Source organism: Peromyscus eremicus, chromosome 1 (assembly GCF_949786415.1).
Source record: "Peromyscus eremicus chromosome 1, PerEre_H2_v1, whole genome shotgun sequence".
NCBI lineage: Eukaryota > Metazoa > Chordata > Mammalia > Rodentia > Cricetidae > Peromyscus > Peromyscus eremicus.
Window position 1 is genome coordinate 162,791,976 of NC_081416.1, and position 18,127 is coordinate 162,810,102.

Here is an 18,127-nt window from a genome sequence, read left to right on the forward strand (position 1 = left end):
ATGTGGTTCCTGATCCTGTTCCTCGCCCTGTCCCTGGGAGGGACTGGTGAGACAGTGGGGGGGGGGGGGAGCGGGAGGGGCCAGAGCCCTGACTCTCATGCTGCCTTTAGCCCTGGAAATCCCTTTCTCCTTCCCCCTCACCCCAGCACACCTGCACCTCCCCGACCCCTGCACACTCACAGTCCTCATTCCCATATCAGGCCCTGTTCCTTCCCATTTTCCAGAACTTTCTCTTCTTCCCTAGCCACCTGATCATCTCTGGGTCTTACCTTGGGATCTTGGTTGTCCCTCCAGTTTGCTGTTTTTCTAGAGCCCGATAGTCCAGCTCCTGAGTTAGGGGCTAACTTGGGCTGTCCAGCAGCTGCCAGCCTCCAGCTGTGTCCTCCAGTGCTGACAGCTGGTCTCCCATCCTCTCAAGTCCCTCCGTTTTTACCAACAGTCTTAGCTTGCGACACTTAGCTGGTGTGGGGGACCTGAACATGTCCCTTCTCACTGGGTTTGTTTGTTTGTTTGTTTGTTTGTTTGATCTGTTTTGGGAGGAGGAGTCGGTGGTGAAAGCCAGAGATGGATGTCGAGTGTCTTCCTCCATCTTATTTTTGAGGCGGGGTCTCTAACTGAATGAAGTGCTCCCCTCTTAGCTAGGTTGGCTGGCCAGCAAGCCTGGGGGATCCTGCTGTTTCCACCTCCCCAGCTCTGAGGTTTCAGAGCTCAGGTCCTAATGTTAGCATGGCCAATACTGTAGCAACCAAGCCATTTCCCCAACTCTTGGGAATAAGTTGTGAAACAGGGTCTCATTATGTAGCCCAGGCTTGCCTCAAGCCCATGGCAATCCTCTGCCTCAGCCTTCTGTGTGCTGAGATTACAGATAAGAGCCACCCACCACATCTGGGCTCCCTTTCCTCTGTTCCTAAATACCATGTTCTGGCCCGATCTTCCCTCCCACGCATGCCCCCCACCTCAACCACAGGCTCCTGGTTGACTTCTTGCTCCTCACCAGCTCCTGTCCCCTCCCGACTGAGTCCCACTGCACAGCTCCAGTTTTCACTCTGCGCCGGACTTCCAGAGACCCCAATACCTGAACCTAGTACCCCATAGCAAGTGGGTCCTCCCGTCCATCCTGGTCTGACCTGTTTTAAATCCTTCTCCACTCTGTCCCAAGGCTGCCTCTGAACCTCTCCAGTGCCCCCAGACCACTAGCCCCACCTCCATGAGAAGCAGAGCCCTCCCCCACATTGCTCCAGCATTTCCTTCTCTCACTGTTTGACCATCTCAAACTCTGTTCTCGGGGAGCTCCACCCCTCGCAGATACCATCCCCACCACAACCCCACCAGGAGCCCACCCCTAGCCTTAACCTTCAACCTGGAAACCCCTCATCCTCCCCCAGCCCAGCTGGCCACTTCCTGTCCAATCCAGGAACCCCCAAATCATCTTGGGCTCCCTTTCCTGGGGCCTCCACTCTCATGGGCCCTGACTTCTCAAGCCTTGGAGACTGCAAATGCCAAATCTTCTGGACCTCTGATTCCGCTCTCATCGGACTAAGAACCACTGGACTCTAGAATCCCATCTCTCTCTCGGCTCTCTCTCTCTCTCTCTCTCTCTCTCTCTCTCTCTCTCTCTCCTCTCCTCCTCCTCCTTCTTCCTCTCTCTCTCTCTCTCTCTCTCTCTCTCTCTCTCTCCTCTCTCTCTCTCTCTCTCTCCTCTTCTCCTCCTCCTTCTCCCTCTCTCTCTCTCTCTCTCTCTCTCTCTCTCTCTCTCTCTCTCCTCTCCTCCTCCTCCTTCTTCCTCTCTCTCTCTCCCTCTCTCTCTCTCTCTCTCTCTCTCTCCTCCTCCTCCTCCTTCTTCTTCCTCTCTCTCTCTCTCTCTCTCTCTCTCTCTCTCTCTCTCTCTCTCTCTCTCTCTCCTCTCCTCCTCCTCCTCCTCCTCCTCCTCCTCCTCCTCCTCCTCCTCCTTCTTCTTCTTCTTCTTCTTCTTCTTCTTCTTCTTCTCTCTCTCTCTCTCTCTCTCTCTCTCTCTCTCTCTCTCTCTCTCTCTCACAGCATTGCCCTGCCAGCCCTTAGCCCGAAGTTCTAAGTGATCTGACACCATACCTGATTCTTGCTCCATATGCCAGGAGCTAGGCTATTTCTATCCCCATAGCAGAGATCTCCCTATCCAGGGCCAGCCACTTACGGGTCCCTTCCCCCAGATCACCTGGCCGGTGATCCCAACCCCGGTCAGTTGTGCCCCCCCCCAACAGCACACCTCCCTCTCTGAGCCAACCCCGCCCCCACGGCTGTGTTGCAGGTGCTGTACCTCCCATCCAGTCTCGGATCATCGGAGGATTTAACTGTGAGAAGAATTCCCAGCCGTGGCAGGCAGCTGTGTACCACTACACCAGTTTCCAATGCGGGGGCATTCTGGTGGCGCCCGAGTGGGTGCTCACAGCTGCCCACTGCTACAATGAGTGAGCAGGGCTGGGGACAAGGAAGCAGGGTGGCAGCCAGAACAAGCTGGGGTACTGAAGGGCAGGAGGATGGGATCGGTTGAAAGGAAAGAGGCAGAGCAGAGCTAGACCCCTCTATCCATGACCTCGTGGGTCTCTCCATGCTCCCTCCAGGCTTGTGTTTGATTCCCGTTTCTTTCTTTTCTGTCTTATTGTCCGTGTGTCTCTTGTCTGTATTCACAGCTGAATGTCTCTGGGGCCATTTGTTGCTATATGTCTTCCGCTCCGGGGCTCTGCCTAGCCCTCTCTGGGTCTGGGTGTCACTTGTCCTTCTCCATCACTGCTGACCATCCTGGGGAACAGGCCTAAGGGGCTCCCTGAGGATAAGAAGGGATGTCCCTGAATATAGACGTGATAGAAGTCCTCACTCTCCCCAGACCAGCTCGGCCCTTAGGGCCTTCTGTCCACTCTGAGGACGCACAGAGAAGGGCTGGTCTGAGCTGGAGCTGGATAAGGGCAACTGAGTACAGAGGGAGGGCAGGGTGCTAGGGTGGAGAGAGAACTCAGGCCTTGGGCTGTGGGCCAGGCCTGCCTGCTGGGGAAGCTCAGCCCAGTCGCAGCTGCAGCTGAACGGCTCTCAGCACCTCCCCTTCTCCCTGCCCCCTCGTCCCCTGTGTTCTGTCTGTCTGTCTGTTTCTCCTTCCCCCCTCCCTCCTTCCCTCTCCCTTTCCCTCCCTCCCCGGCACTCTGCCCATCCTCCCTGCTTCTCTCCTCTCATTCCTCCATCCTCTCCCTGCCCCCAGCGAGTACCAGGTTTGGCTGGGCCGTAACAACCTCTTTGAGGATGAAGCCTCAGCTCAACACCGGTTTGTCAGTGAAAGCTTCCCTCACCCTGACTTCAACCTGGACCTCCTGGAGAACGCCACCCAAAACCAGGAGAAGGACTTCAGCAATGACCTGATGCTGCTCCGCCTTGCCCAGCCTGCTGAAATCACCGATTCTGTGAAGGTCCTCAGCCTGCCCTCCGAGGAACCCACTCTGGGGAGCACCTGCCTTGCCTCAGGCTGGGGCAGCATTGAACCCATCAAGTGTAAGTCTGGGCCAAACCACACAGCCTGAAGAGGGACACCTGGGGCTGAAGGAGAAGAGAACAGGGCTAGGCTCTACTCACCACCCTCTTGCCCCCGACCCACAGTCGAATACCCAGATGATCTCCAATGTGTGTACCTCGAGCTCCTCCCTAATGAGGAGTGTGCCAAAGCCCACATCCATATGGTGACAGACTCCATGCTGTGTGCAGGAGACTTGAAAGGAGGAAAAGACACTTGTGTGGTGAGTGGGCTCCTCCCTGCAGTGTGGTGAAGGGCTGAAAGAGGGAACTCAGATTCTTGACTCCCACTCCAACGCCCAGCCAGGCAGGTACTTCTCCCCCTTCCCTACGGAAGTGATGAGCTCTGGGAGGGGAGAACCCTGTAGCGGGCACTACTTCCCTTTGACTTGGCTTCAGCACCTTCCTGTCTGCCCCCCACTCCAACCTCATGGCCCTGCAAGAGCAGGACCCCCGAGAGTTGGAGTCAGTCTCAGGCTGTCAAGCAGAACCCAATTGCCAGGCCCTTCCTCACTCTCCCACCACTCTCCTGCTTTCAGGGTGACTCGGGGGGCCCGCTGATATGTGATGGTGTACTCCAGGGCGTCACATCATGGGGCCCTGCCCCATGTGGCAAACCCAACAAGCCGGGCATCTACACCAAACTTATTAATTTCGTTCCCTGGATGAACGAAGTTATGGAGTCTAAGTGACACTCTGTCCTCTGCTCCTAATAAAACCCACCATGCAGCAAATGAGCTCGAGTTCTGACATTCTCTGGCCTTCTAGAGTCGGGTTTAAGTCAAGGCCCAGCCAGCTGAGGTCAGGACTTCCCCAGTGGATCTCAAGTTTGTGGCAAGGGACAAGTGTACGTGTACAGGTGGCCAAAGGGATGGGGCTGAGACAAGTGAAGACAAAAGACTCAGAGCGAGTCAGAGATGCCACCTGAGTCCACTCCGGCAAGGAAAAGGCTCAGACCTCAAATGTAAAGTTAGAGATGTCAGGAAAGTCGGCTCCAGCTAAGCTTGACCCTAGCTGGAGAGATAACAAGCAGTCTGACACTGAGAACTTTGGAATGCCGACCTGGTTTTATTGAGTCGGGGAAGCCAGGAAGGGGGCGGGATGTTATATCAAGCCTTGACTTTCTGGGAGGGGTCTGTCCACAGAGGGGTGGGGACTGGCCGCAAGGCTGGGCTGCAGAGTGTCCCGCCTGGGGCCCCTGGAGGGGATTCCTTGGGTGGGGCTGGACCAAAAGTTGGAGAGCAGCTTAGGGGCGTGGCCTGTGGGGCGATCATCCCACCGCGCTCTAGCTGCTTGGGACCATGGACCAGTGCCTGCTCAGAGGGACATAGCCACAGCCGAAAGTATTGGAGGACTTCCAGAGTGGTTTCCTTGCCAAGACTCAGACCTCAAGGGGTGGGTCCTTGCACAGGGGAGCGGGGCTTGCCGCCTGTCTCCCGAGGGTGCTGCCTGCTCTCATGGGAAGCGTGGAACCTCAAGGGAGGTCTGATGGTGACAGAGTCACAGGGACAGAGGTGGAGGCATCTGGCTGCCGGGACTTCCCAGTGTCCTGAGAAGTTGCAGCAGACTGGTTCTGGATGGACTCCGAGCTCTGGTCCAAATTGGACTGCTGCTGGGATTGGTGTCTCAAGGCCCAACGGAAGTAGCTAACCCTCCGCTCCATGATAGGCGTACTGTAGCTCCCCCTCCGCACTTGGTTGAGGAAGGATAGAGTTCCTATGAGGAGGGACCCGGTGATACTCGACTCTGAGCCCCACACCGGGCCCCACCCTGGCCCTGGAGGCTGGCCCCCTTTCCTGGGCTCCGCCCTTGCCCTGCCCAAGCCCCACCCTTCCATCCAAGGCCCCTCACCGGCCCACAGCATCAAGACACTGGCGCACCAGCACAGGTAGAAGACCAGCAGGTAGGACACCTGTGGCCTCAGACGCAGTCTATTGCAGTTGATGACAAAGAGCATCAGGCTGAGGAGAATCAGGAGCCCTGAATTGGGATGGGGCCGGAGAAGGGCAGGAAGCTAGACAGGGGACCCCTCTTAGGAAGAGGAGAGACACAAAGACAACCTCCCTGACCTGCCACACTAAGTAGACACACATGTACACACACACACAACAACAACAACAACAACAACAACAACAACAACAACAAATTGAAACATACTCGGAGATGGGGAAAGGGAAAATGGGAAATAAAGCCATCAGCCATGACTGGTGTGCATAGGCCCTTAATCCTAGCTATCCAGGATGCTGAGGCAAGAGAAATATATATATATATATATATATATATATATTCAAGGCCATCATGGACTACAGAGTGAGATTAAGGCCAGCCTGAGCTACAGAGAAAGCCCAAGACAGACACAGAGATACCCTGTCCCCCAGAGCAACAGAATTGGAAGTCTAGGCACACCTCTGGAAAGAAGGAGGCTCTGAGGTGGGGTGGGGGCTCCCCAAGCATCCCTGTCCTCACCAACACTTACCGATACCAATGCTGAGGAAACTGAAGATGTAGTCAATCTTGTTCAAGCGGCGGCAGACTGGCCGGAAGGAGAGGAACATGGTGGGCAGGAGAATGAGGCACAGTGCCAGGGCCAGAAACATGAAGCCCTTGCTCATGTGAATGTAAACTGGGGAGGAGTGATGGAGAGACAACTACAGTTACCCGTGCACGCGCACGCAGACACACACACACACACACACACACACACACACACACACACGAACAACACGTATGCATTCTCTCTCTCTCTCTCTCTCTCTCTCTCTCTCTCTCTCTCTCTCTCTCATCATTCCCTCTCACACCATAAGGAGCCCAATGAATCTGTAAAATTACCCCCACTACAGGGTCTGGTGACGCACATTGTCATCCTAAGTATTCCAGTGGCTGGGGAGGAGTGCCGTTTCAACACCTGCCTGAGCAATTTAGTGAGACCTAGACCTTATCTGTCTCAAAACACGAAGTAAAAGAAGTCTAGGGGTCCTGAGGATGTTGCTTCATTGGTAGAATGCTTGCCTAGCATGTTCGAAGCCCTGCATTCCATCCCCAGCACTGTGGTAAACTGGGTGTTGGTGGCACTTACCTGTAATTCCAGCACTTGGGGGGAGGATCCAAAATTCAAGGTTATCCACAGCTACACACTGAGTTGGAGGCTAGCCAGGGCTACATGAGACCCTGTCTCAAACAAGGCAGATGATGGGAAGTAGCTCAGCACCTGTCTGGAATCTCTCAGTGAGCAGCGGGGGAGCATGGCTCAGTAGTAGAACCCTTGTGGAGTGTGTGCAAGGCCCTGGGTTCTAGCTTCAGCACCCCCAAAAAATGAAAATGAAAAATCACTACCTCCACTCACATCACCAAAATCACTTCCTGGAAATTCTAAAACAACTCTACTGCCACTCACAGAGTTACCCTCCAACAATAATGCTCCCACATGAGCCCTAAGCTACTCCCCCAGAGACTCCTGACCCACAGCCACCTCTAGCACCCATTAGTAAGACACACAGCCTATGCAACTGACCAGTGACTTGGCCCACGTTGGCACACTTGTGCCTCCTGCAGTCAATCCAGAGGCCGATGAAGCCAGTGTATGGACCGTGCACATAGGCCATCTGCCCATCCACCACGCTGAACACCAACAAGGTTGCCAGGGAGATGAAGACGAGGGACCAGCCACGCAGGACCAACTTTCGGTCCTCCTCCCAGGAACAGAACAGGCCACCTGGGGAGGGAGAAAGTTCTGGGGACCTGGATCTTCCTCCACTACCTCGCTGCATACCAACCTCTAGCCTCACCCTCACTTTCACTTCTGCCTCCCACCTCCCACCACCTCCTGTGGAAGCTGTTCCCAGTTCACCTCCAACACCACTTCAACTCCTTCCATTCACACTGGCCTTTTCGGATGCATCACTGCCCCACTGCTAACCCCAACTCAACGCCGGACCACCACACATTCACCAAGTCCCATCTCAAGTCCGCTCCCCTGATCCTTGTGTGTCTCCAAGGGGCTTCTCCTACCTCTAAGAGCTGCCCGACCCAGGGGCCTCAATGCAGCGTGCCTCTCCTTGGGACAATTTCATGGGTTTGAATTTGGGTTTTGCTTTTGTTTTGAGACAAGGTTTCGTGTTGCCCAAGCTGGCTTCTAACTCACTAGAAAGCCAAGGACCACCCTGAACTCCTGATCCTTCTTCCTGCACCACCCAAGTACTAGGATAGCAGATGTGCACCAACACTTTGGGTTTATGTGGTGCTGGGGATGGGACCTGGGGCTCTGGCAAGCCCTGCCTGCGCTCTCCTGAGTGAGCCACTGCCCCAGCCTTCATTGCTCACTTTTTCCTGGCCTTCCACAACCACCTACCCTTCAATTTCTCTTCTTTCCATCTCCTTCCCTGAGCTCAGCCTGTACTCAGTCCCCAGAACTCTCTGTTCCTGCTCAGTCAATCTGTTAGAGGTTTCCATGGTGTGAGGTACATCTCCTTCACTGGCAAATCACAGATTTACAATGAATTACTTGCTAATTGTTTTTCCCCTCACCAATCCTCTGAAACAGTGTTTCATGAGTGTGGGAAACAAGTCTATTTTGTTCTCGGGTGTACTCCCATCACTTAGCAGAGAGGCTGTGGTGCTTGTTAAATAAAAGGAGTAAATAAATGAATGTATGAATGAATGTATGCATCCATGACCGCACACATGAGCGAATGCGTAAGTGGACACATGAATTAATTAATGGAAACAAATGCATGAGTGGATACATAAATGAATGAGCGCATGAATGAGCTCATGAATGGATGAATGTGTGCATGAACAGATGTATGCATTAATGGGACCAGAAATGGTAACTCCTTTCTCATCCTTTATAGAAGAGAACAATGTAGTTTTCAGAAGAATTTAGGCAGAGTCCTAGGACTCAGAGAAGAGCTTGGTGGCCAACTGATCACTCCTCAGCTGGTCTGGATTCAGGCTGGCCTGACCTTCTTGGAGTGGATCACACACCCAGATCAAATGTGGTAAATGCTATGAGAGTTGAAATAATCTATATGTCCAACAGGAGGGGATATGTCTGAAACATGCAGCAGGCACACAGTAAGTAGGTAGCAAAGGATATGTATTCCTCCTTTTCTATAACAGAACCCAGGCTGAACTCTTGATTTTTTAATTTTTTTTGAGACTGAGTTTCCCTATGTAGGTCTGACTGGCCTGAATTTACTCTGTAGACCAGTCTGACCTGGACCTCACAAAGATCCACCTGCCTCTGCCTCCTAAGTTCTAGGATCAATGGTGTGCACCACCATATCCAGCTCCTAAGAGGAACTCTTAATGGGGCTTCTGGAGGTGTGTGTGGCATTTTCTGGTTGCTGTTTCTTGAGAAAGGATCTCACATAAGCTCAGGCTGGGCTAACTTTGATATGTACCTTAGGAGCATCTTATACTTCTGATCTCTCTCCAGGGATGACAGGCAATGCCTGGTTGATGCCAGGCTGGGATGGAACCCAGGGCTTTATGCTAAATGGATACTCTACTGAGCTATGGCTCCAGCCTTGACTTTGTGGTTTTGGTCTGAGGTTTGTTTGTGTGTTTGTTTCTTTTCACATTTATTTCTTTCTTTGTGTAGTTAGGAAGGGGGAACATGAGTGCCATAGAATACATGTAGAGGTCAGGAAAAAAACCTAAGGGAGTCAGCTCGCTCTTTCCACCATGTGGGTTCCAATCATCAACCAAACTCAGGTCCTCAGGCTTGGCACCAAGCGCATTTACCTGCTGAGCCAGCTTACTGACCTGGATTTTGTTTTGTTCTTTTTGTGGTTGTTTGTTTGTTTGTGTTTAAATACGATTTCAATATTGGTCTGGAACTCACTATGTAGAGCAGACTCACTTTGACATTCTGGAGATCCTTCTGCCTCAGCATACTTAGTCCTGGTATTCAGGAGTGCGCCGGCTAGTCCAGCAAGTGTTTATGATTTAAACCACCATTGTTGCATTTTGAAATTTGGTTCCAGTAGCCAAAAAAAGTATCTCAACAATGGGATATAACACATTTTGTGCCATTTTAGAATGCAGATTTCTCTTAGATTTTGGTGTCGAGACAGGGTCTACCACGTAATTTTGGCCTACCTAGAACTCACTATGCATATCAGGATGGCCTTGAACTCAAAGTGACCTTCCTGCCTCTGCCTAAGTGCCAGGATTACCAAGCCTGGCTCAAAGATGCAGTTTTAACATCCTTAAAACTGGAATGCATCGTACAGTCAGGCACATCTCAAAATTCACCTTTGACTTTTCAAAATAAAAAAAATTAACATCTACTAAGGCCAGGCATAGTGGCACACACCTTTAATCCCAATACTCGGGAGGCAGAGGCAGGCAGATCTCTGTGAGTTCAAAGCCAGCCTGGTCTACATAGTGAGTTCCAGGCCAGCCAGGTCTATGTAGAGAGACTCTGGCTCAAAACAACAAACAAACAAAAGAATAGCACCTGGCTCCTCAATATTTACATAATCACTGAAATATGATCAAGCTTGACATGGTGGCACCTGTCCGTGATCTCAGCACTTGAGAAGTTGATGCAGGAGGATTGTTATGAATTTAAAACCAAGTTGGGCTACATAGTAGATTTAGGGCCAGCCAGGACTAAACAATAGGACAATCAATCAATCAATCAATCGAGGGCCAACAAGGTAGCACTCAACAAGGTGGAGGTTTTCCCCACCAAGGCCAATAACCTGAGCCCAGTCCCTACAATCCACATGGTGGAAGGAGAAATTGATTCTTAGAAGTTGTCCTCTGACCTCCAAACACTCTCTGTGGTACACACACACACACACACACACACACACACACACACACAGAGAGAGAGAGATAAACAAGTAAATAGATGTGATAAATAAGTAAATAAATGTGGAGCTGGAGAGTTGGCTCAGCAGTTAAGAGCACTTACTGCTCTTGCAATGGACAATGGTTCGGCTCTCAATGCTCTCAGCCAGGAGGCTCACAACTGCCTATCAGTGCAGATCCAGAGAATCTGACACCCTCTTCTGGCCTCTACAGGTACTGCATGTACATGGCGCACATACAAACACACAGGCACTCACTCACACATACACATAAGAAAATATAAATAGGGTCTGGAGAGATGGCTTAAGCAGTTAAGCTGCTCTTCCAGAGGACCCAGGTTCAATTACAAGCACCCACATGGCAGCTCACAACTGTCTGTAACTCCAGTTCACATAGACATACATGCAAGCAAAACACAAACGTACATTAATAAATAAAATTTTTTAGAAAAAGAAAATATAAACGAACCTTAAAACAAACAGATATAAAAATAAAATCTAATAATATGGGTGTTTGTGTAATAAACAAAGTTTGTGAGTAGTTTTTCCTCTGAAGTTCATCAAAAGAAAGGGGAAAGAGCAGAATGTTTTCTATTGTTGTTTTTGTTGTTATTATTTTGAGATAGCCTCTCACTCAGTACCCCAAGATGGGCTCAAATTCAATGCAATCCTCCTGCCTCTAAGTGCTGGTATGATCATCATACCCACCTGGGGGAAGAGGATTTCAAAAGTCCCTCTCCCTGTGTGGGATGCCTTACTAAGCTGTGGCTGGGTCTTCCTCCCTGCCTGACCCCAGATCTGAAATCTTCAGGAGCAAGGAGCAGATTCAGTCTTCTGTGAGGTCTCGGGAGAGGATGAAGGGAAAGAGAACCAGAGGAGAAAGAAAAAAGAACAAAGTGAGACACAGAGGCAGAGAAAGGAACAAAAGACAGAAACTGGCCCAGAGCAGGCCTGGGAACTGAGGGAAAGACATGAGTAGGTGGAAGGAATTGTAAGTTCAGATCTTCTAGAAACTAGAATTCATCTCACACATGCTTTCCTGACTCTCAGTCCTGCCTGGCCCTGATCCTAGCCAGGTCTAGCCCAGACCTTCACTAACCCAGTATCACCCTGTCCTACCCAATCCAGACTCCATCAAGTCCCTCTGACCCAGCCCAAACACCCAGGTCACTCACGAAGGTCTACGGTGGAGTCTGAGGCCATGGCCAACCACAGCCTCTCGGAACCCTCCAACTGTCATAGAACCCACCCCACCCCCAGCTGCTGCCCAGCCAAAACCCCTGAATAACTGTCTGGGGACAGAGAGACAGACAGCAGGAGCCACAGACAGAGGGACACATAACTTTAGAGTCAGACCTACAGGTGTCCAGATGCCGTGGGAGTGCCTGGAAGCAGAGGTTCGCGCAAACTGAGTACACTCAGGAACCAGCCCCATCTCGCTTCTCCACATGGACCAGCACTCCTCTGGCCTCCAGAGCAAGGGGACAGCAGCTCCCTACAGCAGAAAAAATAAAACCCAAGACTCTCTGAAAGGGACCTCCAACCTCCCAGATGCCACCCAAGGTCATCGGATCAACATACAAGCACCTATGCCCATCGTCCACACTCAAGGACTCAACAGCCAGGAGCTATCAACATCCATACCTCACCGAAGGGTGAGAATCCAGGAACCACCAGCATCCACCTTCCTTCCTTGGAGGCTCAGCACCCAAGCTTCTTCCCCATCCACCATTCTCCCTCAAAGGCTTAGCACTCAAGAGACCCCTTCTCAGGGTTCCCAGCCCAATACACAACGTATACAATCTGTTGGCTACAATCGCTGTCCCAGTTCCAGAGAGAGCTCTTCCCTTTCCCATAATCACCGAGTCAACATCCTAAACCCTCACACCCTGAGCAATGTCCAGTCAGAAATCCACAGCTTACAAACTGACGCTGACAGCCCCCTCTCCTTGATCCAGTCACACAAACCCAACAGAAAACAGAAGCGGCCCAGTGTGGACGTCCCCCCATCCATAACCTGCAGCCCAGAGGCCAGCATCGAGAGCTTTGAGTCTTTTGTCTGGGACTCCAAGGATAGTTTAAGAGAACATTTACACAGCTCTCTGTCCGTTCAGAGCACTGTAGGCAGTTTCTCCAAACTGGCAAGCCTTTCTACTACAACGGGCTCCTATAGGTGAGTAGAGGAGAGGAGTGGAGGGGCCACAGTCAAGCCTGGAGCTGTACAGCTGCACTTGAAACTGGAGGTATAGCACGGGCTAGAGGGGTACCTGAGTGAAACGTAGGGGATTTGAGCAGATGCAAGGTAGATGAGGTCTGGTGTTTTGTTTTATTGGGATAGGGTCTCTCTATGTAGACCAAGCTGACCTTGAACTCAGATCCTCCTTCCTCTGTCTTCTGTGCTGAGATTAAAGGCATGTGCCACCGTGCCTGGCTTCTCAGATGGGGTCTGAAGATTGTTGTGGGGTGGCTGGGCAGGGTAGACGGACTTTCTGCTGATGCTGGTCACATGATCTGTCACAGGACTCAGAGCAAACACTGGCCACTGCTGCGCATGGGCTGGATGCTGTTGCTGGAAGCCAAGAAGATCAGCCAGTACCTTAGCCTGGTGCTGACTGTGGTCGGCATGCTAATGCTCAACCTCATTGCCTTCTGGCAGCCCTGGATCCACTTCCAAGTGCCTCTAGTGCCCTCAGGGGACCCCACTGGCCCCAAGACCATCCCCATCGACACCACCTTCTTCATGGGCTGCCCTGACATCTCCTGCATGAATGACTATGGTAAGAATGCTTGTAAGGTTGGCCCTGTCCCTACCCCTTCCGAGACTCAAGTGTCCTCTTTGTCTCAGAGAAGCTCAAGGAATAGTTTCTCCCTCCTTAGGCTACTCTTTGATGCCCACACAACCTCTTCATGCCCGAGAGCCTGATGTCACTGACCGAGAAGTCTATCTCACGTACTGGATCTGATGCATCCAATACCCAGTTTTTAGAGGTTAATGTTGGTTTGTGTGTGTATGTGTAAGTGTGCAGGTGCAAGTGTGTGTGGAAGCCAGAAGATGGCTTCAGGTGTCTTTTTTCAGGACCCATCTTAGTAGGGGTTTCAAATACTGTGATGAAGCACTCTGACCAAAAGCAACTTGGGGAAGTTTTTTCCTCTTCAGTGAATCAGCATCAGTTCCAGCAAAGAATTCATTTTCATGGTCCTTACCAATCCTAGGTGGCTTACAACCACTTGTAACTCCAGTTCCAGGTAATCTACTGCCCTCCTCTGGCCTCTAGTAGAGTGTGTGTGTATCTGTCTGTCTGTCTGAATGTATGTCTGTATCTGCATGTGTCAGTGTGTATGTCTGTCTGTCTGTATCTGCATATCTGTGTATGTGCGTGTGTGTGTGTGTGTGTGTGTGTGTGTGTGTGTGTGTGTGTGTGCATTTGGAGGCCAGAGGTTAATGTTAGGCACTTTCTCAATCACTTTTCTTTTAAATATTTATTTATTGGAGATAAGTTCTTACTATGTAAACCAGGCTAGCCTTAAACTCACAGAAATCTGCCTTCTTCTGCTTCTCAAGAGATGAGATTAGAGTGATGCCCTACACTGGCCATCTGTTTTAAAATCTTTATGTGTCTGTGTGGGTATGTGTGTGGGTATGTGTACATTAGTGCAGGTGCTCACAGAAGCTAGAAAAAGGCATCATAGTCCCTGAAACTAAAGTTACAGGTGGTTGTAAGCCACCTAGAGTGGGTGCTAGGAATTGAACTCAGGTCCTCCAGGACAGCAGGGAGCACACTTAACTGTTAAGCCATCTCCTCAGCATGGGCTTGGTGCTCTTGATTCTCTTCTTTTCCCAGACTTGCTGGACCTGGCCTGGGCCTGCCTCCTCATCTCTGGTATCCTGAGTTTCTGTGCGTGTATGGGTCTCATCAGAACCATACTCTTCTCCAGCACCAATACGCCCTCGATGGACTTCTTTCTCTTCATCTGCAGCCTCATGACAGGCATGTTACTATGATGCTTCCCATGGGTGCCCATTATAAAGGCCAGCCACATTCCCTCTACACTCAGCCCTCCCCATCCTCATCTTCAGCCCCAGCCCTACCTCCTTACAAATCCCCCGCCATCATGTAGCATCCAGGCCTGAAACCAGCCTCATCTCTAACTACCATCTCATAGCCCGCAAATCCAAACCCCTCCTCCCTGACACCTGTTCCATCATCCATCCCTATCTCATCCTGAATCCATCTTTTCCCAAACCACACTCCTTACTATCCTCAGCCTCTTCACAAATCTCAACACCCAACTTGGCCTCAAGCCTCATTATCCTCCATGGCTGTCTCAAGGTCAGCCCAGCCCTGCCCTTCTGAGAAGTTCAGCCTCACTCCCAGGCCCTGGCTTCACCTCCTTCTCAGTCCGCACTCCAACTCAGCAGCTGTGAACTTCCCTCGGAAACTCATCCCAAGCGATTCCCAACTCCATCGTCTTCTTCAACCCCATCCCAGGACATCTTCCACCTAATACATCCCCAGCACAGCCTGGACTCGAACCTTTACACATAGCTCCATGTGTGGTTCTGTCCTACCTTCCCAAGAGCATTTCCTTCAAGCTACTTCATCTCTCCAAGTCATACTTTTCTCATCTCTTGAGTGAGGATACATTTCCATTTTTCTTTTTTTAACTGGATCTCATGTAGCTGAGGCTGACCTTGATCTACATAGAAATGCAGCCAAGTACGTCCAGAATGTCTGTGAACTTCTGATCCTCCTGTTCCCACCTCCATGGTGCTGGGATAACAGGTGTGTGCTGGCACACAAAGTTTCTGTGGTACTGGAGATGGAACCCAGGGCTTCATGCATGCTAGGCAAGCACTCTACCAACTGAGCTACATCTCATCCTGCTGCAGATAAAATTTTTCTGTCATGTGATGATGTGGGGAGCGTTCAATTAGAAAATGTTAACTCTGTTGTCTTTGAGTCCCCAGTTGGTTCATCTGATCTGACTAGGTAGGCAAGTGTCCCTTTCATCCCCACCCTCCATTGTAAGTCCCTCCTTACCCAGCAGAGAAGGGATATGCTTTGGTTAAGGTCATATAAATAACTGAAAATCCCCTGGTAAAACCTCCAGACAAACTTCCAGGTTAGTGACACATCTAAGAGTCCAGGCATATGTAAATGAGGATCTAGGTGGCCTCCTGTGAGAAGTCATGAAGAGTGGTACAGGTCTAAAATGCCAGCATTCAGGACGCTGAGGTGTGAGGATGGTAAGTGAGATTGAGAGGGGTCAGCACTGGGTGCTGGTTTGTTAGCCCTTACCACGATCACGCTCCAAGGGATTCAAAACTGACATGCTGATTAGAACGTCTGTGTCCGTACACATGCCCAGACTGCAAAAGGTTGAGGGCATTTTAATTTGGCGTTGACTGACATAGTCCGCCTGTCCTTGGCAGTGACTGACCACAACTTCCAGCTGTGGTACAAACATTTCTGGAGAGGAACAGCACTGCTGAGAAGAGAGAGCACGCAGCTCCTGTCTGCCGGTCACTAGCTGGCGTCTGCTTTGTCTGTAGCTGAATCATCAGTGCGGCTGTCTGTTTCTAGCCGGGACTGCTGGGGAATCCCAGCCACCTTCTGCTTCAGCCTCTCGCTTGCTGGGATGAAGGCACCACACCTCTAACTGTCTAAATACAGTTGTCGAGACTGGAAAGACAGCTGGTGGTTAAGAGCACACAGTACTCTTGCAGAAGACCAGAGTGCTGTTCCCAGAACCCACGTGCAGCTCACCACCGCCTGTAATGCCAGCTCTAGGGGCAGCTGATGCCCTCTTCTGGACTCTGTGGGCACTGCATCCAGTTGTGAACCCCAACCCCCCCAACACACGCACATACATATAATTAAAAAATGAAATAAGTTTATTTCAACATAAGTCACAGTAGGTAGAGAACACCTCAGTTTAAAATGAGGCACTTTCAGTCAGATAATCCTATCCTGTCCTGTAACTGAACACAAAGCACTTCTTATATTATTTTCATAACTTAACTTAAAAAAAAAAACCGTTCTGTTAAATCTGAGTTTCTTATTTTTCTCCCTTTTTACAAATTATCTTCATTCTTGTCGATTCAAATTGCCCAAAATGTTTGAACTCTCTCTGTGGCTCCAGAATCCAAACATTAAGGAGCCAATAATAATGAGAATTATCCTAGTCTTTGAGGTTTACCATGGGTCAGAATACATAATAATCACCACATACCCTCATGATGGCCCTCACAGATCGGTTGGTGGTTATACCCACTGTACAGATGAGGCTATTGAGGCTCAGGCACATTAGAGGCTGCTCCAAAGAAAGGAGCAGAAGCAGGGTAAGAGGCCTGGCCTGCGAGTTCCAAAACCTCCCAGTGTCTCCCATCAGGGTACTGTCAGGAGGTCATGGGGGGAGGTCAGGGTCTGGATATCAATGACACTGGAGACAATGTGGTGGCACATGCTTGCCGTTTTACAACTTGGAGACTAGAGCAAGTTATCAGCTAGTTCATCAGCCTGAACTACATAATGAGTCCAGAGCTAGCCTGGGCTATAAAGCAAGCTCTCGTTTCAAAATGTCAACAACCAAAAGGAAGGTAAGAAGTGAAGAAGGGAAGTGGACAGAAAATGGAGAGAGAAACAAAGGGGAGGAAGCACAGGAAGAGAAAAAAGAGGGCTGGGGATGTAGCTCAGTTGGTAGAGCACTTGGCTAGGGTTCCATCCCCAAACTGCACACACTGAGCATGGTGATGCGTGTCTAAGACAGGAAGAGTTCAAGGTCATCTTCAGCTGTGTAGGAAGATTAAAGAAACCAGCACGATAGTGGGAAAGCCACAGCCGTGTGACTAAGCCTGTGGGGGGCTCACAGCTGGTCCTGGTCTGTGCTACGCAGGGATCAGCATCATTCTGGGGGTCCTGTTCTACCTGATGCAAGCCAGAGAGTTCTTACAGGAAGGCATGACCTACACGATGGGGAGCAGCTTCTACCTGGCCTGGATCAGTGTCTTCTTCTTCTTCATGATTGGTCTGGCTGGCTCGGGTGTGGCCTCAGTGGTGCAGATGATGCTGTGGGGATTGTTAGGAATGGGGGTCAGGTTGCACACAGGGCCGGGGACAGTGGGACTGGGCTTGGGAGTCAGGGTTAGGGATTCTTTGTAGGCTTGGGGTGGGTTGGGGACAACATGAGAGTGGAGTTGATTCTGGATTTAGGGATGGGGTACACAGTAAGGGCTAGCCTACTAACCTCTGTGTCTTCTCTGCCCTTTCTCAGGTCTCTTCTCCTATCTGAACTACATGAACTTCTGGTCCATCCTGCCAGTCCAAGCCAGGTGGTCCTAGGCCATGACAATGAACTGATAGCAATGATCTACTCTTACAACTGTCAACTGCCTGACGAGCTCACTCTCCAGCCCTACACTCATGAGTTATGTAACTTCTGACTCCCCTCAACCCAGAGGAATAACTTACATTTTAAAGAAAAATATCTTCTGCCCAGAATATTTCATCAATTGGCTTTATATTTTGAAAGCACATTGTGGAACTGCCATACCCTCCCCCCCCCAACACACACCTTGTCCATTTAGGGGCTACTCTTAAGTAGAGGGACAGAAAAGGGACTCAGGGGTAAAACATCAAAGGTCAGCAAAAAGACTAGGGTGAGGATCCTTGGTATATACACAGTGCTTTTTTGTTTGTTTTCTGAGATAGGGTTTCTCTGTGTATCCCTGGCTGTCCTGGAACTCACTCTGTAGATCAGGCTGGCCTCGAATT

The 18,127-nt window shown here is 50.6% G+C and overlaps 3 protein-coding genes across 7 annotated transcripts; 2 read left to right on the plus strand and 1 right to left on the minus strand.

Moving 5' to 3' along the window:
• On the plus strand, positions 1–4,251 carry Klk1 (kallikrein 1). Its single transcript, XM_059277997.1, has 5 exons — positions 1–46; positions 2,285–2,444; positions 3,227–3,513; positions 3,619–3,755; positions 4,071–4,251. The coding sequence occupies exons 1-5, from the start codon at positions 1–3 to the stop codon at positions 4,221–4,223; spliced, it is 783 nt and encodes a 260-aa protein (XP_059133980.1). The 3' UTR covers positions 4,224–4,251.
• Positions 4,252–4,579: 328 nt separating this feature from the next.
• LOC131923079 (uncharacterized) lies at positions 4,580–11,601 on the minus strand. 4 transcript variants are annotated; one of them, XM_059277987.1, is made up of 6 exons: positions 11,528–11,594; positions 7,880–8,002; positions 7,043–7,243; positions 6,008–6,154; positions 5,383–5,511; positions 4,580–5,247 (listed from the first exon to the last, which is right to left on the minus strand). In XM_059277987.1, the coding sequence occupies exons 3-6, from the start codon at positions 7,131–7,133 to the stop codon at positions 5,006–5,008; spliced, it is 609 nt and encodes a 202-aa protein (XP_059133970.1). In that variant the 5' UTR covers positions 7,134–7,243; positions 7,880–8,002; positions 11,528–11,594; the 3' UTR covers positions 4,580–5,005. The 4 variants fall into 4 exon arrangements, with proteins under 4 accessions (XP_059133970.1, XP_059133962.1, XP_059133952.1 ...); XM_059277979.1 differs by lacking the exon at positions 7,880–8,002 and having other exon boundaries at positions 6,008–6,064; positions 11,528–11,601; XM_059277969.1 differs by lacking the exon at positions 7,880–8,002 and having other exon boundaries at positions 4,580–5,223; positions 11,528–11,601.
• On the plus strand, positions 11,595–17,854 carry LOC131923067 (uncharacterized). 2 transcript variants are annotated; one of them, XM_059277939.1, is made up of 5 exons: positions 11,595–12,525; positions 12,873–13,129; positions 14,195–14,341; positions 17,250–17,381; positions 17,628–17,854. In XM_059277939.1, the coding sequence occupies exons 1-5, from the start codon at positions 11,801–11,803 to the stop codon at positions 17,693–17,695; spliced, it is 1,329 nt and encodes a 442-aa protein (XP_059133922.1). In that variant the 5' UTR covers positions 11,595–11,800; the 3' UTR covers positions 17,696–17,854. The 2 variants fall into 2 exon arrangements, with proteins under 2 accessions (XP_059133922.1, XP_059133931.1); XM_059277948.1 differs by lacking the exon at positions 17,250–17,381 and having other exon boundaries at positions 11,597–12,525.
• Positions 17,855–18,127: the final 273 nt, after the last annotated feature.

Bases quoted from the DNA above. Each gene is read 5' to 3' on its own strand.
- Klk1 (XM_059277997.1), top strand. From the start codon at position 1: ATGTGGTTCCTGATCCTGTTCCTCGCCCTGTCCCTGGGAGGGACTG. The intron at 2,445-3,226 runs GTGAGCAGGGCT...CCCTGCCCCCAG, and splicing joins GCTGCCCACTGCTACAATGA to CGAGTACCAGGTTTGGCTGG. The intron at 3,514-3,618 runs GTAAGTCTGGGC...CCCGACCCACAG, and splicing joins CAGCATTGAACCCATCAAGT to TCGAATACCCAGATGATCTC.
- LOC131923079 (XM_059277961.1), bottom strand. From the start codon at position 11,555: ATGGCCTCAGACTCCACCGTAGACCTTC. The intron at 7,244-11,527 runs GTGAGTGACCTG...CTCCCTCCCCAG, and splicing joins AGACTCCACCGTAGACCTTC to GTGGCCTGTTCTGTTCCTGG. The intron at 5,248-5,382 runs GTGAGGGGCCTT...CCCTCCTCATAG, and splicing joins TGTCTTGATGCTGTGGGCCG to GAACTCTATCCTTCCTCAAC.
- LOC131923067 (XM_059277939.1), top strand. From the start codon at position 11,801: ATGGACCAGCACTCCTCTGGCCTCCAGAGCAAGGGGACAGCAGCTCCC. The intron at 14,342-17,249 runs GCATGTTACTAT...TGTGCTACGCAG, and splicing joins CATCTGCAGCCTCATGACAG to GGATCAGCATCATTCTGGGG. The intron at 17,382-17,627 runs GTCTGGCTGGCT...GCCCTTTCTCAG, and splicing joins CTTCTTCTTCTTCATGATTG to GTCTCTTCTCCTATCTGAAC.